The sequence below is a fragment of the Mustela lutreola genome, chromosome 9 (genome assembly GCF_030435805.1).
Source record: "Mustela lutreola isolate mMusLut2 chromosome 9, mMusLut2.pri, whole genome shotgun sequence".
NCBI classification, from domain to species: Eukaryota; Metazoa; Chordata; class Mammalia; order Carnivora; family Mustelidae; genus Mustela; species Mustela lutreola.
This window is the reverse complement of record NC_081298.1, coordinates 95,765,236-95,782,075: the sequence shown is the minus strand read 5'-3', so window position 1 is coordinate 95,782,075 and position 16,840 is coordinate 95,765,236. Positions and strand designations below refer to the sequence as shown.

Genomic DNA, 16,840 nt, shown 5'->3' with positions numbered 1-16,840 from the left:
TCCCCATCTTTATGCTGGGATCCAAATAGTCTATTGTCCAAAAAAATATTTAGAACACATGAAGTTCCTCTTCATCTCAAACTGAATGAGAGGCGGGGGTGGGGGGGGTACCTTCTCCTAAAAACTATATAAAATAGACTTTCCCTGATTGTAAACAGAGGTAAGTCTGTGTGTCCCCCATTCAGATCCCATGGCACTGTTACCAGCCATATCTGCTGGACAACAGCTCCCTCTCACCCAGACTTTCTCCATGCTCTAGGCAAAAGGACTTTTTTTTTTATATTGGCCTCTGGCTATTTCTTTAAGGTAGATGATCAACTGAATGAAAATATCATTCCTATGAAGGTGCCTCCTAAGATCTGTCTCCCAATCTGCTTTTCCTATGATCTAATGTCTAAAGCTGTCTGTGGGATGCTGCTCAGAGACAGGGGGACAAGACTCAAAAGTTAATCCAAACTTGTTTCCTCAACTGTAAAAGGATGAGTAGATGACCTCCAACGATGCCTTCCCACTAAAAAGCCACCTGAACTCATTCTCTGTCCTAAGCTGGCTCATCTTGTGAACCTTCCCATCTAGGAGTAGTATTTTATCTCTTCCAAGTCATTGCTGCTCACCGTCCTGCCCCTGACAATGGTATTACAGGATGGTTAAGGGGATCACTATTGTGTGCCGCAAAGTATTAGAAATACATCAATGCTCTCTTCCTCCAATAATCTAAAATAAAACTTCAACTTGTAAGTTTTCCCAAACCTGGACATACCATACTACCTTTTGGAGAAGAGCACTTCCTTTCACGTCTTCTAAATTTATTTCTTTGAAGCTTCAAGAGGTGCCTCTAATTCTAGTATTTCAAGATTTGGAGAATAAGGCCAAATGAATGTCACCCATTCCTTCAGAAACTCATAGTCTTTATATAAGGGAAAAACAGTGCTCTTTGTGTATGGGTTTTTGGTTCGTCAGTGAAGCCCATGTCAGCCAAAATCACCAATTTGGCAAAAGTCACCATATTGAATATTAAGTTTCTTTTGCTGTGCTATAAAACCTTTTTATGCCTTTATAAAGTTGGTCATTATTAATGCACGATGGCATCTCCGAATCTCACTGTCACTTCTATGGAAAATTCTTCCTCAAACTGACCTGCAATCCTCACCTCTCTACCTACCACTGTTGAGAGGATGAGTTTCTGGAACATGAGACGGTTCCCATCTGACATTAATGCCAGAGTGAGCAGCCTTTACTCCTAACCCTTGTCCTGAGCCTGAGTTCACAGAGACAAATTCTGCCATACTGACTGATGGAAGCAACTGTCCAAAAGCGGGATCTCTAGATGCTTCTGGAAAACAGGGTGGCTTTCCCTAACACGAATTCCAGCATGTCAAGAAGCGGGCTCCAAGTGAATCCCATCTTTCTTGCCCTCTTCACTCTTAATCCCACCATTTTACATAATAGGACTCCTTTCTCAACTAAATTTTTTTTTTTAAAGATTTTATTTATTTATTTATTTGACGGAGATCACAAGTAGGCAGAGAGGCAGGCAGAGAGAGGAGGAAGCAGGCTCCCCGTTGAGCAGAGAGCCCGATTCGGAGCTCGATCCCAGGACCCTGGGACCATGACCCAAGCCGAAGGCAGAGGCTTTAACCCACTGAGCCACCCAAGTACCCCTCAACTAAATTTCCATCACAGTATGGTGTGCTGGTTAAGAGTCCCACTGCCTAGATTCGAATCTTGCCTCTACCGTGTGCTAGACATGGGACCTGGGTAAACTACTCAATCTAAGTTTGCTTCCTTCCTCATTACGATGGCACTACTGACAGGACGCCCCCCAAACAGGTGTTATGAGGATTAAATGAGTTAAGTGTAGAGTACTTGGCACAGTGCCTGGAAACACAGAGCAGGTGTTTCATAAATATTATTATTACTACTATTACAATTCTTCTTCTTCTCAATAGCTCCCCAACCAGTCTTCTACTGCAAGGTCATCACCCTTCACCGATCTGTCTTCCAGGCTATTTCCAGGATACGCTTTCAAAACAATTCTTGATTATAAAATACATATTTCATTACAGAAAGCTCAGAAAACATATAAAAGTCACCCACTGACCACAGAGACAGCCACTTTTGATGTATTTCTTTCCAGGGTTTTCCTTCCTTTCCTTCCTCCCTCCTTTCCTTCCTTCCCTTTTTTAACATAGGTGGGATGATCATTTATGTACTGCTTATGTCTACTGGCTCCCACCAAGCATGTCCCCATAAGCTAACATTTAACAACACGAGCTAGGCTCGGTTTGGGCTCTCTGCTCAGGGCTGCATATAGAGAAACACAAACTGGAACACTAAAGGATTGGCCATGGCAGGTGCTGCCCACCGACCTGCCCTTCCCCGGCGGAGAGGCAACGGTGGCCCGCATCGCTGCTGCCAGGTTTGTGGGATGCTGACCTTCTCCTGCCCAATCCTCTGCTCACTAGCTTCGAGCTGACACCCATCCTCTGTAGGGGAGCAAGGGTCCGGGAGCACCCCCGTGTCGCTGGCCCTCCATGCCACCTGCCAGCTCCTGCTGCCCCGAAGGTGGGGCTCACACGTTCCTGGGGCTGCAGCGGCTGTCCTCTCGCCTCTCCCCGGCTGGGTTCACTGCCTGTTTCAAACCCCAGTTCGGAACAAGAAAACATCACCCTCAGTAATGGCAACCAAGCCTGCGGGTTCAGAGCACTCCTACCGTCCAGCCACACCCATGCGACCCCATGGGCACCTGGCAGACACCTGCTAAAGGGGCGACTGAGTATCTTGTGGTTTCAGTGGTTGCCTCAAGCACACGACAAAATCCTTCAGAGACAAACCTTGTCTCCTAACTTTGATCCTTCACAGTAGTTAATACAGTTAGTCATCAATAAATGATTGATGAATAAAGTCATAGCCAACACCGGGCTTCCTTTTTAATACATGTGTTTTCACTTCTTTCTCTTGCCTTACTGCGCTCGATATACCCTGTGACGGCTAACACCAAGAGGGCTCGCTTCGCGCCAGACACCGTCTAAGTGCTGTGTACATATTAGCTAATCTAATCCTTCCAACAGCCCTGGCAAGGGGATGTTATCATCATTTTCATTTTAGGCACGAGGAAGTGATGGAATTAGAATTCAAATTTTAAAAACTAGTTTGATCAAACATCATATCCAAATAAATGAATTCAATACCTGAAATATTTGGCAAGGACCAGCTATGGCCTACGCACTATGTAAGGTCATGTCTTACACTGCAGGGGGAGGAATTTCTAACAACAAACTAAACACAGGGCAGAGCTGGCGGATACGCACCAAGGCAAAGAGAGAAGAGGGCAAAGGGAAGGGCCCAATTCCCATGATCAGAACAAGCTTCTCCGAAACGCTGAGAAATAAGGAGGCCCTCAAAGTCATCTCATTATGAAGACCCAGGAACGAACAGGGTTAGCCCTCTAAGGGAACCACAATCCCAGAACACATCTGAGAGCATCTGGCAGGACCCTGCACTTCTGTTCACCCCCAGACAGAAACCCTGGGGCCAACATCTCCTTGTCCCCGAAGTGAGTCCTTGTCAGGAGTACAGGAGTCTGGGGTAGCTGGAGTGGGCTGGGCAGCCCAGCTCCTCCTTACTGACAAGGACACAGCACCCCAACAAATCACACCATTGCCCCGATATTAATTTATTTTGACAAGCAGAGAATACAGACCTGGTTTGTACCTCCTAAAATCGCAAGCATTTCGACACGCTCCTCACTAGCATCGATGTGCTTTTCCGGCAACACCTGAAAACACATCTTCTAGGGAACGCACCATACACAGCAGAGAGCCATAGCCCTAGAGGAGACCTGGAGCTTCCCAGTGCATCCGTGCCTGCCTAAGACAGAAGCTCCCGGGGAGCAGTCGTCGCAGCCTTGGCCCTGATTACTTATGGAAGGGCAGGGCTCCTCAGCGCTTTTACCCGAACCATAGCCTCAGCCACAGCCTGGATGCCAACTGCATCCAAACCCACGACTTAGAGATCCAGGCTCTCAGCCTGCTCTGGGGAACCAGCACCACCCAGGAAGAACCCCCAGGCCGTCCGTACCGCACATGCCCTCCCCCATGAGAGGCCCCCTGTCTGCCCACTCTCTCCATTAGGCCTGCTTTCCTCCTTGCCTGGTTCATGACACCATTCTTACAGGTTTCAGAAGAGTTTTTTGGAAGCACAAAGTGACAGATAATTCCTTGCTTTACAACCCTCAGAAGCTCGCTTATACCTACAAGATCAAGTCAAACTGCTGACCTTAGCTTGCCAGGCCCCTGTCAGATTTGGTCCCATGCTGTCGCCCAGGCCACCTCTGGTTCAGATCCACATGTACTCCACCCCTCCTGCTCCTGCCGGACCCAGAGCCATCCTAATAAGCCTCTCCCTCTCACGGTCACCCAGCTCAGGCCTCAACACAAATACCATCTTGTACAGAAAGCCCTCCAGGATGCCTCTGCCTCCCTCTGTGCACAAAGCACCCGCGCTCGCCTCCGCTAACATGCTACCTACCACAGTATCACCAGCCGCTTCCTTCGCGGTCTCTTCCACTAGTCTGTGCGCTCTTTTCAGTGTCCCCAGGCACAAGTGGCAGGGGGTTGGTCAGCACACAGCAAATGTTTGCCACGTGACAGACAGAGCCTAGACACCCAAGCCCACCAGGCCTCTCCTGTCCCTGACACCCAATGGACTTACCAACACAGTCGCAGGTGGGGAACTCGGCCTGGGCTCTCTTTGCAGGTGTGTCCAGCAGACTCTTGGTGGGTGTGTCCAGGTACTTAAGAGGTGACTCCAGGAAGCCACTGAGGGTGGGTGTGAGGGGGTTCTCGGCCTTGGTGGGTGTGGCCTCCTGGCCTCCCTCCTCCGAATGGAAGCAGGTCGTTGAGAGCACAGTCACAGCCCCCGAAGACTCAATCTTGATTTGCTTGGGGGAGCGGGTAGAAAAAGGGCTCTCGGGGGCTGGGAGACATGTTGACTGGTTCTCGGCGTCCTGAATGGGCACAGATGGGGGGCCAGGAAGCCCAAAGCTATCCCCAAATTCAGCTTCAAACTGCCGGATGAGCTCTTCCAGCTTGTCATCAGCAGGGGGAAGAGGGCCGGCAGAGCCCGGCTGCAGGGTCGCCATGGGGCTGGGGGATCTCATTTCCTGAGTAGGGGGCAGCAGGCTGTCCCCAGAGGGACTAGGTGCAAATAGCGCAAGAGAAGGTTCTGGGGGCGGGGGGGCAGCAGAGCCCTGGGAAGTGGGGACAGGGGCCGGTGGCTGTGCCTGCACATCCTCAGAGGCCGGGGGCCTCAGCCCTTCCAGGACGATTTGCCGCAGTGGCGGGAATAGAGGCTGCGCTTCCCGCGGCCTGGACTTCTTGATCTGAATGGGCTTCCGGACACTGGGCTTAATCCCAGGGGCCGCCTTCTCGGTTCCCGGGGGACCTCCAGCTGGTGCCAGCGGCTTCTTCTTCTTCTCCTTGGGTGGTCTGTCCAGAGGCCGTGGGGCAGGTGAGCTTGCTGGGGCCCACCAGCCTGGAGCAGGAGGCTCGGCGGGCGGGGCGAAGGGGGCATCATGGGCCTGGTCCAGGAAGAGACTGCGCTTATGGTGAAGGTGCTGCTGCAGGGCGGTCTGGGCCTTCTGGTGGGTGTCAGGCTCTGCAGAGGGTGCAGGAGCCTCCCTCTGGAGCATGGGGGATGGGGATGGGGCTGGGGAGGAAGAGGGCGCCTCCACCTTGACCTTGGGCTTGGAGGGCAGGGCCTCGGGCCGCTTGAATACTGACTGGATGTAATCACTGGCGCTGCCCAGCAGCTGCTCCAGTTCGGCCATGGGGTCAGGACTCGGGCGGGGCAGGGGCCAAGAGCTCCTCGGAGTTGCTGGTGGGGTGTCGGTGCCCCAGGCTTCAGGAAACTCGGGTCTAGGAGTTGCTGGAGGGAAGGCGGGGCTGTCAGGTGCGAAGGGTGCATGCTCTTCAGCAGGGACCACAGGCCACGAGGGGGCCCGGAGGTAGGACTGGGGGGACCGGAAAGGGGCAGGAGGGGACAAGGCCTCAGGGAGGGGGCAGGAAGCCTGGGAGGTGGAGTGGGAAGGCTGAGGGAGGGCAGAGGAGAGCTGGGTGAGGGCCTCGATGGCGATGGCCGTCTGCAGGCTGATGTTCTTCTCCTTGGCGATGCTCAGGGCACTTTGGGACAGGGGAAGGCCCTCGGGGGGAGGTATGTGGGGGACCTCGGAGCTGAGCACCGGCCTGGGGCTTGGCGCTGGGAGGCCAGCCTCAGCAGAAGGCAGAGTCCCTGGGAGCCCGGGCCGCCCCTCCGCGCCGTCCACAACCACAGACTTGATCTTCCCCTCCAGCCACTCGAGGTAGTCCGGGCACTCCGGGCCGTCGCAGTTGCAGCTGGGCGGCTTCATGCCGTGCCGCGCGAGGGCCAGGGCCGCCTGCAGCGTGTCCAGGTCTTCGCTGCCAGCAGAGCAGCCCTCAGGCCCCGACCGGGCTCCCCTGCTGTTGTTCCCAGCCTCGCGATTCATCTCACGGTTGAAGGTTTCATAGAGCCGGGTGCTAAGGGCCCCATAAGAGGACACCGCTTCGGCCACAGCCGAAAAGGCCACCAGATCGTGGGCATCTTCCAGGCGAGCAGTGTGAGCTGGGCCCGGGGCACCGTCCCAGTCGGGCTTCTGGTCTACTCGCCAAGGACCCCCAGCCCCTAGCAGACTGGGTCCGGCGGGTTCTCTAGCACCATTGACCGGCGCCCCTGAGGCGCTTAGCTGCCGTGAGTCCCCATGGTACACTGGCCCTGAGTCCATCTGACCTGGAACAGGTCCATCAACTGGGCTGAGCTCTGAGCCTGTCTGGAGAAAGAAAGAGAGAAAAAAGGGAAAAAGATGAGCCATAATATTAGAAAATCACTGTCCTGCTTCACACCACTCAGAGGCATACCTAAACCCCATGTTTCTTGCGAACTCTGCCCCTGAACTCATCTTTGTCTTCGTGTCTCCTTGCCCAGCCAGCCACACCAACAGAAATGGAAGGCAGATCTTTAAGAGGTCCTAACCCAGAATTCTGCTCCTTTTAGAGCTTAAGATTGATGTTATAGACGAGGCTCCCCAGACACCAAGCATTTATTCAGGACTCACAAAAAGACCTCTAACTTCCAGGGACCAAAGTGACCCCGGGGCCATGCCGACTTCGGTGTTTGTCAGGAGAACGCTAACCAAACACTCCAAGAAGCCACAGGCCATAAATGTGTGGGGTGTGTGTGTACAGGGAGGGGGCGAGCAGTTCTGAGGAACAAATGCAGCCTGGACCAGAGGTCAGCCAGAGCTTTTCAGTGGGAAGGAACCCACAGTTTTTTGCTTTGCCTGTTCCTGTCTGCACTTAAGCCCTGGCCGAGCTCCAAGAGCTGGTGACAAGATGACATTCCCACTCCCAGTCCCAGGCAGGCCGGAGGGAAACATTGATCGGACACCACGTGCAGCAGCCCCCTGCCAAGCCAGGCACGCCAGTGACAAGCAAGCCGCTGGTCGGCCCGAGATCCAGGCCTCTTCCCAAGCCCACGAACCACCACTATGCACTTGATGTCCAATAAAACACACAGACGGGGGAGGGCATGAAAAAGGAGGAGCCAGGGGTCCAGCCCAGCAAGTTAAAAGCTAATACAAAGATGGGAAATTCAGTTTGCAGAATTCGTCCCTCTAGAAAGGAAAGCTCTTCCCCACAGTAGAAAGCAGGGCCAATAGATTGGGAAAGTCATCAGTGAATGCTACAACTAGCAGGTGAAAGCTTGATGGGGCTCAGGATATATACGTGGTCTCAAGACAGTTCCACAAAAACCACCGAGTTAACAACTGTAAAGAGAAATCTGGCAGACGCCACCTTAACCAAACGATCAGAGTTCTCATCATCACCACCAGTACTGCGACCAACCTACATCCTGAGAGTCTTGATGTGATACACTGAGAAGGACACAACAGCACTCACACAGAACTCCAGCCAAAACACACAACCCGCCTCCCATTGTGAGGAAACATCAGATAAAGCCAAACTGGAAGGCATGCTAGAAAGCACCTGAATTGTTGTCTTCAAAAATTTCAAAGACAAGAAAGACAAACATCTCCACAAACATCTTCAGCTTACTGACGAGACAAGACAGAGAAAGGCACGCTCATGAGTTAGATCACAGACTGGGGAAAAGAGCTAGAAGGCACACCGACAGGACATCTGATGCAACTGGAATATGGACGTGGATAAGATCACACTGCATCTGTCTCAGTCTTCTTGGCTCGAATCATTTTACTCTGATTATGTAAAAGAATGTCTTTGTCCTTAAGGGACACACGCGCGTGTGCACGCGCACACACAGACACACACACATGGAAGTATTCAGGGCAAAGGAACATAGTATCTCTAACTTAATCTCAAGTAGTTCAGAAAAATGTGATATGCATATAAAAAATATACATACATAGAGAGAATGATAAAGCAAATAAAGCAAAATGTAAATAATTTTATTATGTGGGAGTCCCAGGTACTCTTCTTGCAACTTTTCTGTAAGTCGTAACATCAAGCGGATTAAACAGATGGTTATGTCGCTACTAGTCCCCAGACTGGGCAAGGCGGCCATCACACATGGGCTCCAAAGCAGCGGTGGGAAGGTGGGCTTTGGGATCAGCCCCGTGGGAGGGGAGCAGAGACCCCAGCCTGGGGTTCCCACCTCATCCTCATCACTGCCCAACTCTGGCCCTAAAGGACCCTTATGCTTTTCCAAGTTTTGCACGTGCGGGGCTCACTGCCTGGAATGCCCTTCCCAGCCTCTGTGGGACCCCCTTGGCTTATCCTTGAAGCACCAGCTCAGAGGAACCTCCTCCCTGACTTGGCCAGCAGACCCCAGACTGCCCTGTGGCTCCCGCCCCCTAGTCTCCCATGGCATCCCGTCCCCTGGGCTCCCGCGGCACCCCGTACAGGCCTTAGCAGCACTTTTCACTGGCCCCTGCTATCATTCCAGCAGCTGCCTCCCCGACCCGATTTGAGCTCCTTCAAGACAAGGTCCGCATCTTAGCTGCTTCTGTGCCTGCTGCCCGCAGCTGCCACTCATACTCTCTCCTGGGGTGAAAGGGCTCCCGTGCCCCCAGGCACAAATGCCACCTTTCTCTGACCGTCTCTCCCAACCTGGAACTAGGAACGAGACCTTCCCTCTAGGAATGTGGCTGATCACCTAGTCGTCCCTTCCTTCCTTCTCAGAAACCTAAAACTACCATGACAACAAAGGCAATGAAGTCTGAAGTGGCCGAATTTTACCTGCTTGTGTGTAAAAGATAGCAGGAGCACACATAACCCTGAAGGAACTTGAGGGGGGTAGCATGGACTTACAGAAACAGTGTCAGGAAGACTGATGCTGAGGGAGCTGAGGCTTCCCCAAAATGGTCAAGACAACTAAAAGGATTTTAAAAGTTATTTTTGGTTTGTGAACAAGAACGAGGAAGAGCTAGGCTGGCGCTCGGGCCTCTGACTTCCCTGGGAAAGAAAGGAGGGAGGCAGAGGCAGAGGGAGAAGCAGGCTCCCTGCCTAGCAAGGAGCCCAATGTGGGACTCCATCCCAGAATGCTGGGATCATGACCTGAGCCGAAGGCAGCTGCTTAACCAACTGAGCCACCCAGGCGTCCCTGGGGGGATTTTTTAAGAAATGCTACATTCCAGCTTCTCGACCAGAGGATTCCACTATAATACATTCCTCAACATGGGCTGGGGATCCTGAAGGAAAGACACCGTCAGGAGAAGGGGCCATCGGCAAGAAGAGAGCAAGCATCGTTCCAGACTCTGGTGCCCGGAGCAAGACCTGCCCCAGGAGGGTTCCTGAGAGGGTAACTGGGGGAACCACAAGGAACCAGGTTCAACAAACGCCATCAACCCATCAACACCCAAGGAACCTTACTGTTTTGTGTCGTAGGGTCACTGGATCAGGAGACAGGGAGACATTGTATCTGACAGATCACAAACTCAAGGGCTATTGGCCAAATCAGCCACAGACCTGGTTTGTTTAGCCTACACAGCGTTAGACTGTTTCTCTTGTCAATATTAAAATGTCAAATTTGGGGCGCCAGAGTGGCTCGGTGGGTTAAAGCCTTGCCTTTGGCTCGGGTCATGATCCCAGGGTCCTGGGATCGAGCACCGCGTCGGGCTTTCTGCTCAGCGGGAAGCCTGCTTCCTCTTCTCTCTCTCTCTGCCTGCCTCTCTGCCTACTTTTGATCTCTGTCTGTCAAATAAATAAATAAAATCTTAAAAATAAATAAATAAATAAATAAAATGTCGAATTTGACGTGAAACTCAGATCGTCTTGAAGGTCTGCATCTCCACCTAGCAGACAAGCCATGGCTTCTGCTCTGGTCACCCCCGGCCTCACAGTTCCATGCTGCTTTCTTGACACCAAGGCCAGGGGTCAGAGATTATTTGAATTGCCTGTATTAGTTATCACTTCAGTTGTGTTACTTGCCAAGCCTTTGCACACATTTGCGCTTGCGACTTGGGCTATAGACGTTTAAGTCTACTAAGGCCTGCTATGATCCCCTCGAGGGCCAGCAGTAGAGAATGACAGGCCGGACAGGCTGGCTCGCCACAGGCGGAATAACCATGCTCAAACTCAAGTGGGGTAGCAACTTGGGTGGGGAGCAGGGGGAGATCTCTAGTGGTCTGCCACGGGGCTCTGTCTTCAGCTAGTCTTTCCTCTCTCCTGATACACGCAACAGGAGGATGTGGCAGCTTCAAAGGGTCCTATAACCCAGGGTTTTCCCCCACTTCTTTAGTACAGTCTGCAGTAACAAATACATCCTGTAACGTGATCCATTACATGCTTAAACATATGACAAGGTGGCAAAATACTATTTCTCCTTACTAGATACACAAATCCCTCCCTCCATTTCTTGTAACTGCAACCTTGTAAGGCGATTTCACAGCCCACTAAAGAGTCCCAAGCCATTGCTGGACACACACGCAGGCATGACCTGATTGAAGAGGACCACAGCACAGGCAGCGATGGCCCCACTCTGCCCAGACAGTCCGTGAGGGGACACAGAGCAAGCTAGACAGTACAAAAGTATAGAGGTACGGGTCCCTTTAGGTTCTGAAGACAAAACTCGTAAAAGTCTTTACACATCTGAAGTCTGTCAGGCACAGAATTAGACTCGTTTCAAGTGACTCTGAGGGATGGAATTAGAAAATGAGTAAATCTTTAGAGAGGTGAACATAGGCTCAATTTAGGGAAGACTGTGAACACTCAGAGATGCTGACGCATTGGCCCACATCCCCCTAACAAGCAGGAGGCAGCAAGTTCTTATCAATGGAGACTGAGAAGGGGACAAGGTGGGTTATCAGGTGATTAGTGGCAATGCCAGACGATGGAGGCTAGTTGAGAAAGGCCCTTTCAAATGCCCCAGCTCTAAAACTCTCCACGATGTCTCCTTCCCACTCCAAAGATCTTCCCCAATGTTTGCTTTTTGTCTGGACCTCTCAGCTGACGTCCAGCTAGCTCCAACCCCGGGGACATGTTACAAGCCCACTGAGAGGCAGCTTGTCTCAAACAGAATGTAACTCCCCTCCCCACCTGCAACAGTTTCCTATTCTGGACAGTGTTCTTACACTCGCCAATGTTCCTGACCCCAGCATCACCTGTGCTCTTCCAATGTGCCTCATCACCAGACCCCAGACAATTCTTAAACAAGAACACCTCTCTGTTCTATCTCCTCCCCCTCCATGCTTGCTCCCTAATTTGAGCCTTGCTGTGTATGCACGCTTTCTATCAATCTGCCACCAGCTCCTTTAAGCAACTCCATGTGCCCCCCTCGGCCCCAGCCCACTGATTATCTCTGTTGATGATGCCTCACCTTCCCTCAAGGCTCCCAGCACCGCTTCATAACTCCTCCTCCCACTCCACCTTTGCTCACCCTCCAGAATTTGAGAATGTCATGTGTATGCACAAAGTGCTTGGGGCGTGTAGCCATTATATTTTCCAAAATGGCCATTATATCCCTCCATCCCAAATGTACTTCTCCTACGGAGAGGTGGGAATCTATATGCTCCCTCCTCGTGAATTTGGCTGGGCTTGTGGCAGTGGTGGAAATGACCCTACATGGCTTTTACAGCTGGACTGCAAAAGGCAACACAGCTTCTGCCTGATTCTCTGGGGACACACACTCTTGGGGCTCAGCCACCATGGGGTGAGGGAGCCTAGACCACATACAAAAGGCACATGCAGGTGTCTGAGTGGACATTCCCAGCAGAAGTCCCGGCCAACAGCTGCCATCACCTGCCAAACGTGTGTGGGAAGGCGCCCTTCAAGGATTCAAGCCCAGGGGTCGAGTTACCTCCAGGTTTTGAGCCTCCCCAGCCAAGGCCCTAAACGTCAAGGATCAGAGATAAGCTTCCCCTGCATGTCTGTCCTGACTTCTGAATCCAAAGTCTCCAAGAGCATAATAAAATCACTGCTTTATGCCACTAAATTTTGGGGTGGCATAAAGAACAGACTATTCCAGGAACACCAAGACGTTAATGAGTGAAAAGAGAGACTATAAACAAACACTATAAAGCCTGTCAGTGCTGTAAAAGCTGTCTACACGGAGGGCACAGGCCAAGTGCACATGTGTATCAAGAATGATCTCACCTGGGGCCCCTGGGGGGCTCAGTGGGTTAAGCCTCTGCCTTTGGCTCAGGTCATGATCTCAGGGTCCTGGGATGGAGCCCCACATCGCATAGGGCTCTCTGCTCAGCAGGGAGCCTGCTTCTCCCCGTCTCTCTCTACCTGCCTCTCTGCCTACTTATGATCTCTCTCTCTGTTAAATAAATATAATAAAATCTTTAAAAAAATTTTTTTTAAATTAAAAAAAAAAAAAGAAGGATCTCACTTTGGGGTGCCCGGTGTTGGACGTAGTTTACTTAAAAAAAAAAAAAAAAAAAAAAAGGATCTCACTTCAAAGTAACCTTTGATGAAGCTGGAAAGCTGGGCAGGTATTTGGGAGGGGGAGGGGTGGAGGAATTCCAGATGGAGGGAGGAGCAGGAGCAGATGCAAAGGCACACAATCCTGGGGTGGGGTGGGGGGCAGGGAAAGATAACTGCCGAGCAGCACGGAGAGGACAGGTGTGTGGCTCACAGTGTGAACAAAACAGAGCAGATGTACATTTTAGGAGGGGCAATCAGGTGACCCTGTAGAATTCAGACTGCAGACTGCAAGGTTGGTGGCCTAAAGACCAGTTGGGACACTGAGGTCCCAATCAGTGATAAGGGCCTGCAAGAGCAGAGAGGTGAGACTGGGCCATGCTTACGGGAGCGGGAGCAGATGACTCAGTGCAGGGGCTGAGCCAGGAAACAGAATCAATCGCCTCCCGATAGAGCCCTACCTCACCAGACCTGCTGACCACAGGGTCTGAGCCAGATCCTACGGTCCCCACACACAGCCTCTGTCTGGCGGGGGATCTCTCTCTCTTCCTGTGAATCTGACCAACTGCACCGTAAGCACCCACACTGGAGCTTCCGCCACACCCTCAGGACGGAGCATACAGTACTCAGTATATGTCCCAAAGGACCTGCTGCTTCTTCCTCCCAGCACCTGGCTGGGACCTGTCCCTTCAGCCCCATACCTAGAGAGGAGGGCCCGTGAAATCCTGGGCAGAGCTGGAGGCTGCTTCCCTACCACAGGCCCACCACAGAGCACACCCAGCAGAGGTCTGCAAGGCAGCCAGCACCGGGAACACCTTCACCACGAGTGACTGGGGAATCTGACATCGGACCCGGGAACGGCCTGCCCCTAACCCGCCCGCCATGGGAAGGCCCAGCCAAAGTGGGTCCCTATTTACGGCCACCTTCCAGGTACAGAACCACACCCTGGCCTCACTGGGATGCACATACCCAACCTTACCCAGTCCGTTCCCATCCCAGGCTGTGCCTTATCCAAGCTGGGGGTGCTCTCCCCTCAATGGGGGGCAACAGGGGCTTGTTCCTGGAAGACGGGCAGAGTAAATGCCCTTCTCAGATCCAAGCAGAGACTTAATGCCGCGCCCCGCTCTATGAAGAGTGGACGTGTGCATACATTACACCGATCCCAGAATTGCACCCTGAGGGGACTCCAGATCCTTCTCTGAGGGTCCACGAACCTCTCCTGGGATTGGTTCCTGCACCGTGCCCGCTCAGGACTCCAAGGGCCCACCCATCTCTTCTCCTACAACCAACTCCCAATCCCCCACAGCTGGTCCGCTGACATCTGCAGGTATCCAACAACAGCAGCCCACCCTCCCCACCTGAGGGGCTCCAGAGAAGTGTGGAACTCCGCCACCAAATGCCAAACATCTCATTTTGCCTATAACACAGGGAGCGGGGCAGAAAAGACAAGGGATTTTCCAAGTCCTTCCTGGCTCTCAGAGTATCAGCACACTGAAACCAAATCAGCAATCCCCTATCAAAGGGGAACAGAAGGAAGGAGGTTAAAGACTGCTATCTTGAGAGATCAAGAGTCCCTGCCGGCCATACCATCCTAGGGCCTCTAGGGAAGGGGAAGCCCAAAGAGGCACAGGGTCCAGGGGGCTGCTCCGTGGGTGGGCAGCACTTACGCACCATGTTGGAAGAAGCGTGTCTGGGAAGGTGTTTCCAGCCAGGATGGAGAAGTCTGTAGTCCGCCTCCACCAAAGGCCAGTGGCTGGGAGGCAGGGCTGGTCTTGGGTGCATCCTCTATGGAGGAATCTCCAAGAATGAATTCTTCTGGGATTCCAAGATAGTAGTGGCTGCTCCCCATCCAGCTGGCCAACAGACCCCACCCAGCGCTTTCCCAACAGCCTGCGCCAGCAACTCCACTCCTCTGCCCTCCAGCAGCTGTTCAAGGAGCTGGACCTCCCAGCACCGCCCTCTCCCCCAGTCCTAGAGGGCAGTAGCCAAATCCTTCCTACCCCCCTCCTCCAACTGATGGCCCCACCACCTCTCAGCACAGGGGCTGTGTTTACGGCACGTTCTGTCTAGAGGTGATCAATTATTCATCTCTTAAGAGGATTCTCTCCTCCTGGGATTTTACTGGGGAAAAAGAGACTTTTAGGGGAGCCCTTTCAGAGATGTGTTCATGCGCCCGCATGTGTCTGTGTGTGGGTCTGAGTGTGAGGGTGTGTATGCTGGCTAGCCCTGTCCCATGTCTACACTCTCCACACCCAAGCTCTCTGCAGACAGCAAATCCTGCAGAGTTAGCTTTAGAGACTGTCACGTATTGGCAAAGGGTGTTCTTGCGTGAGGTGGGGGGAGATAGTGGGCTCTTGTGGTTAGTAATGTACGTATCAATAAAACACTTTAAAATCTAATTTTTTTCCTACTACAAATTGGATGCAGATGTAGCAATTCTCTCAATGCCTGGGGTGATGCTTGGGAAAAAGCTGAATTAGACCCAGTGACCTCAGGCCTAATTCCCTGAGGTCACCATATCTGGCAGAAGCACAGGGCTCTGACCATTCATGCCTTCTGACCCAACAGTAACCAATATGGTTTCAGGGAAGAAAGAAAAAGAAGAGGAACTAGGAAAAGTCTAGTAACTTTGATGAAGCACTCTTAGAGTATCAATCTAATCACTGAACACTCACTTGTCTCCTCCAATCATCACAGACTCCTATACAGTGGAGATGTACCTCCACAGATGAGGACCCTGAACACAGAGAGGCTAAGTTCACCTCACCAGCATCACACAGCAACCCAGAAGAGCACAGCAATTTTTCATCATGAAGTGTTCCTAATCTCACTTCAGGAAATGTAAACAAAATAAATAAGACAACAGAAGAAATTAAAAAGTTACATGTGCCAGAGACTTCCCCTGAAGCATTAATAGCCAAGAATTACAAATAACCTAAGTGCCCCAAAGATAGGGGAATGGTTTTAAAATGTTATGTTTTAATGGTTTTAAAATGTTATGTTGGTTTTTCTTCATGAAAAGAATATGGGAATAAATACAAAAAAGTACTCAGCTTGGGATGCCTGGGTGGCTCAGTTGGTGAAGCAACTGCCTTTGGCTTAGGACATGATCCCAGAGTTGTGGGATGGACTCTGCTCAGCAGGGAGCCTGCTTCCTCCTCTCTCTCTCTGCCTGCCTCTCTGCCTACTTGTGTTCTCTGTCACACAAATAAAATCCTTAAAAATAATAAAAATAAAATAAAATAAGTACTGGTATGATGTCCATAGCATATGTTGTTGCTGCTCTTATGAATACTTGTCTCAGGCCTTTTCTTCCATGGGCAACCTTTCCTTGAAAAATAAAGCATATAAATATGCATTCTTTCATCCTAAGTGTTATTTTGTACATGTATTAACATACCTCTTTATTTTACTCATGGTACAGCAGGCTGCTAAGATATCTTGGTTAAGTGGATTCTAGCTTACTCTATTATTTTAATAACTAATTTCTGTAAAATAAACAAGATCTCAAAATTAAAAAAAAATTTTTTAGTTCATATCCTGCCTGCCCTTACCACTTACTAGTTGCGTGACCTTGCACAAGTTAACTTCTCTGTGTCTCATTTCTTTATGTGTAAATCTGGGGTTAATCATTAACCTCTCTGTGCCTCTGTTTCCTCACACGGTTGTCATGATTAAACGAATTAACATATGACGAGCACTTTCAACAGTACCAGGTACACAGAAAGGAGTGAAAACTTTAGTTTCATACCAAGTGATGGTGGGGTTTAGCAGGAATGTTTTTCTCATATACCACTGGTAGAAGCCAAAATAGAAAAACCATTCTGGAAAGGTCTGTGGTTCTTTCTTTTAATGTTAAACATACACCTACCCTACAGTCTTGCAATTCCACTCCCAGAGAAACTTTGCAAATGTGCATC

General features: G+C 51.1%; 1 protein-coding gene across 4 annotated transcripts in view; it reads right to left on the bottom strand.

Annotated features, from left to right (window-relative positions):
* Positions 1-16,840, bottom strand: part of TET3 (tet methylcytosine dioxygenase 3) — a 102,517-nt gene that overhangs the window by 42,980 nt on the left and 42,697 nt on the right. For all 4 annotated transcript variants that reach the window (XM_059188080.1, XM_059188079.1, XM_059188081.1 and 1 more), the window contains one exon: positions 4,714-6,847. In XM_059188080.1, the coding sequence (XP_059044063.1) occupies positions 4,714-6,847 (2,134 nt within the window). The remainder of the gene's footprint in view (positions 1-4,713; positions 6,848-16,840) is intronic.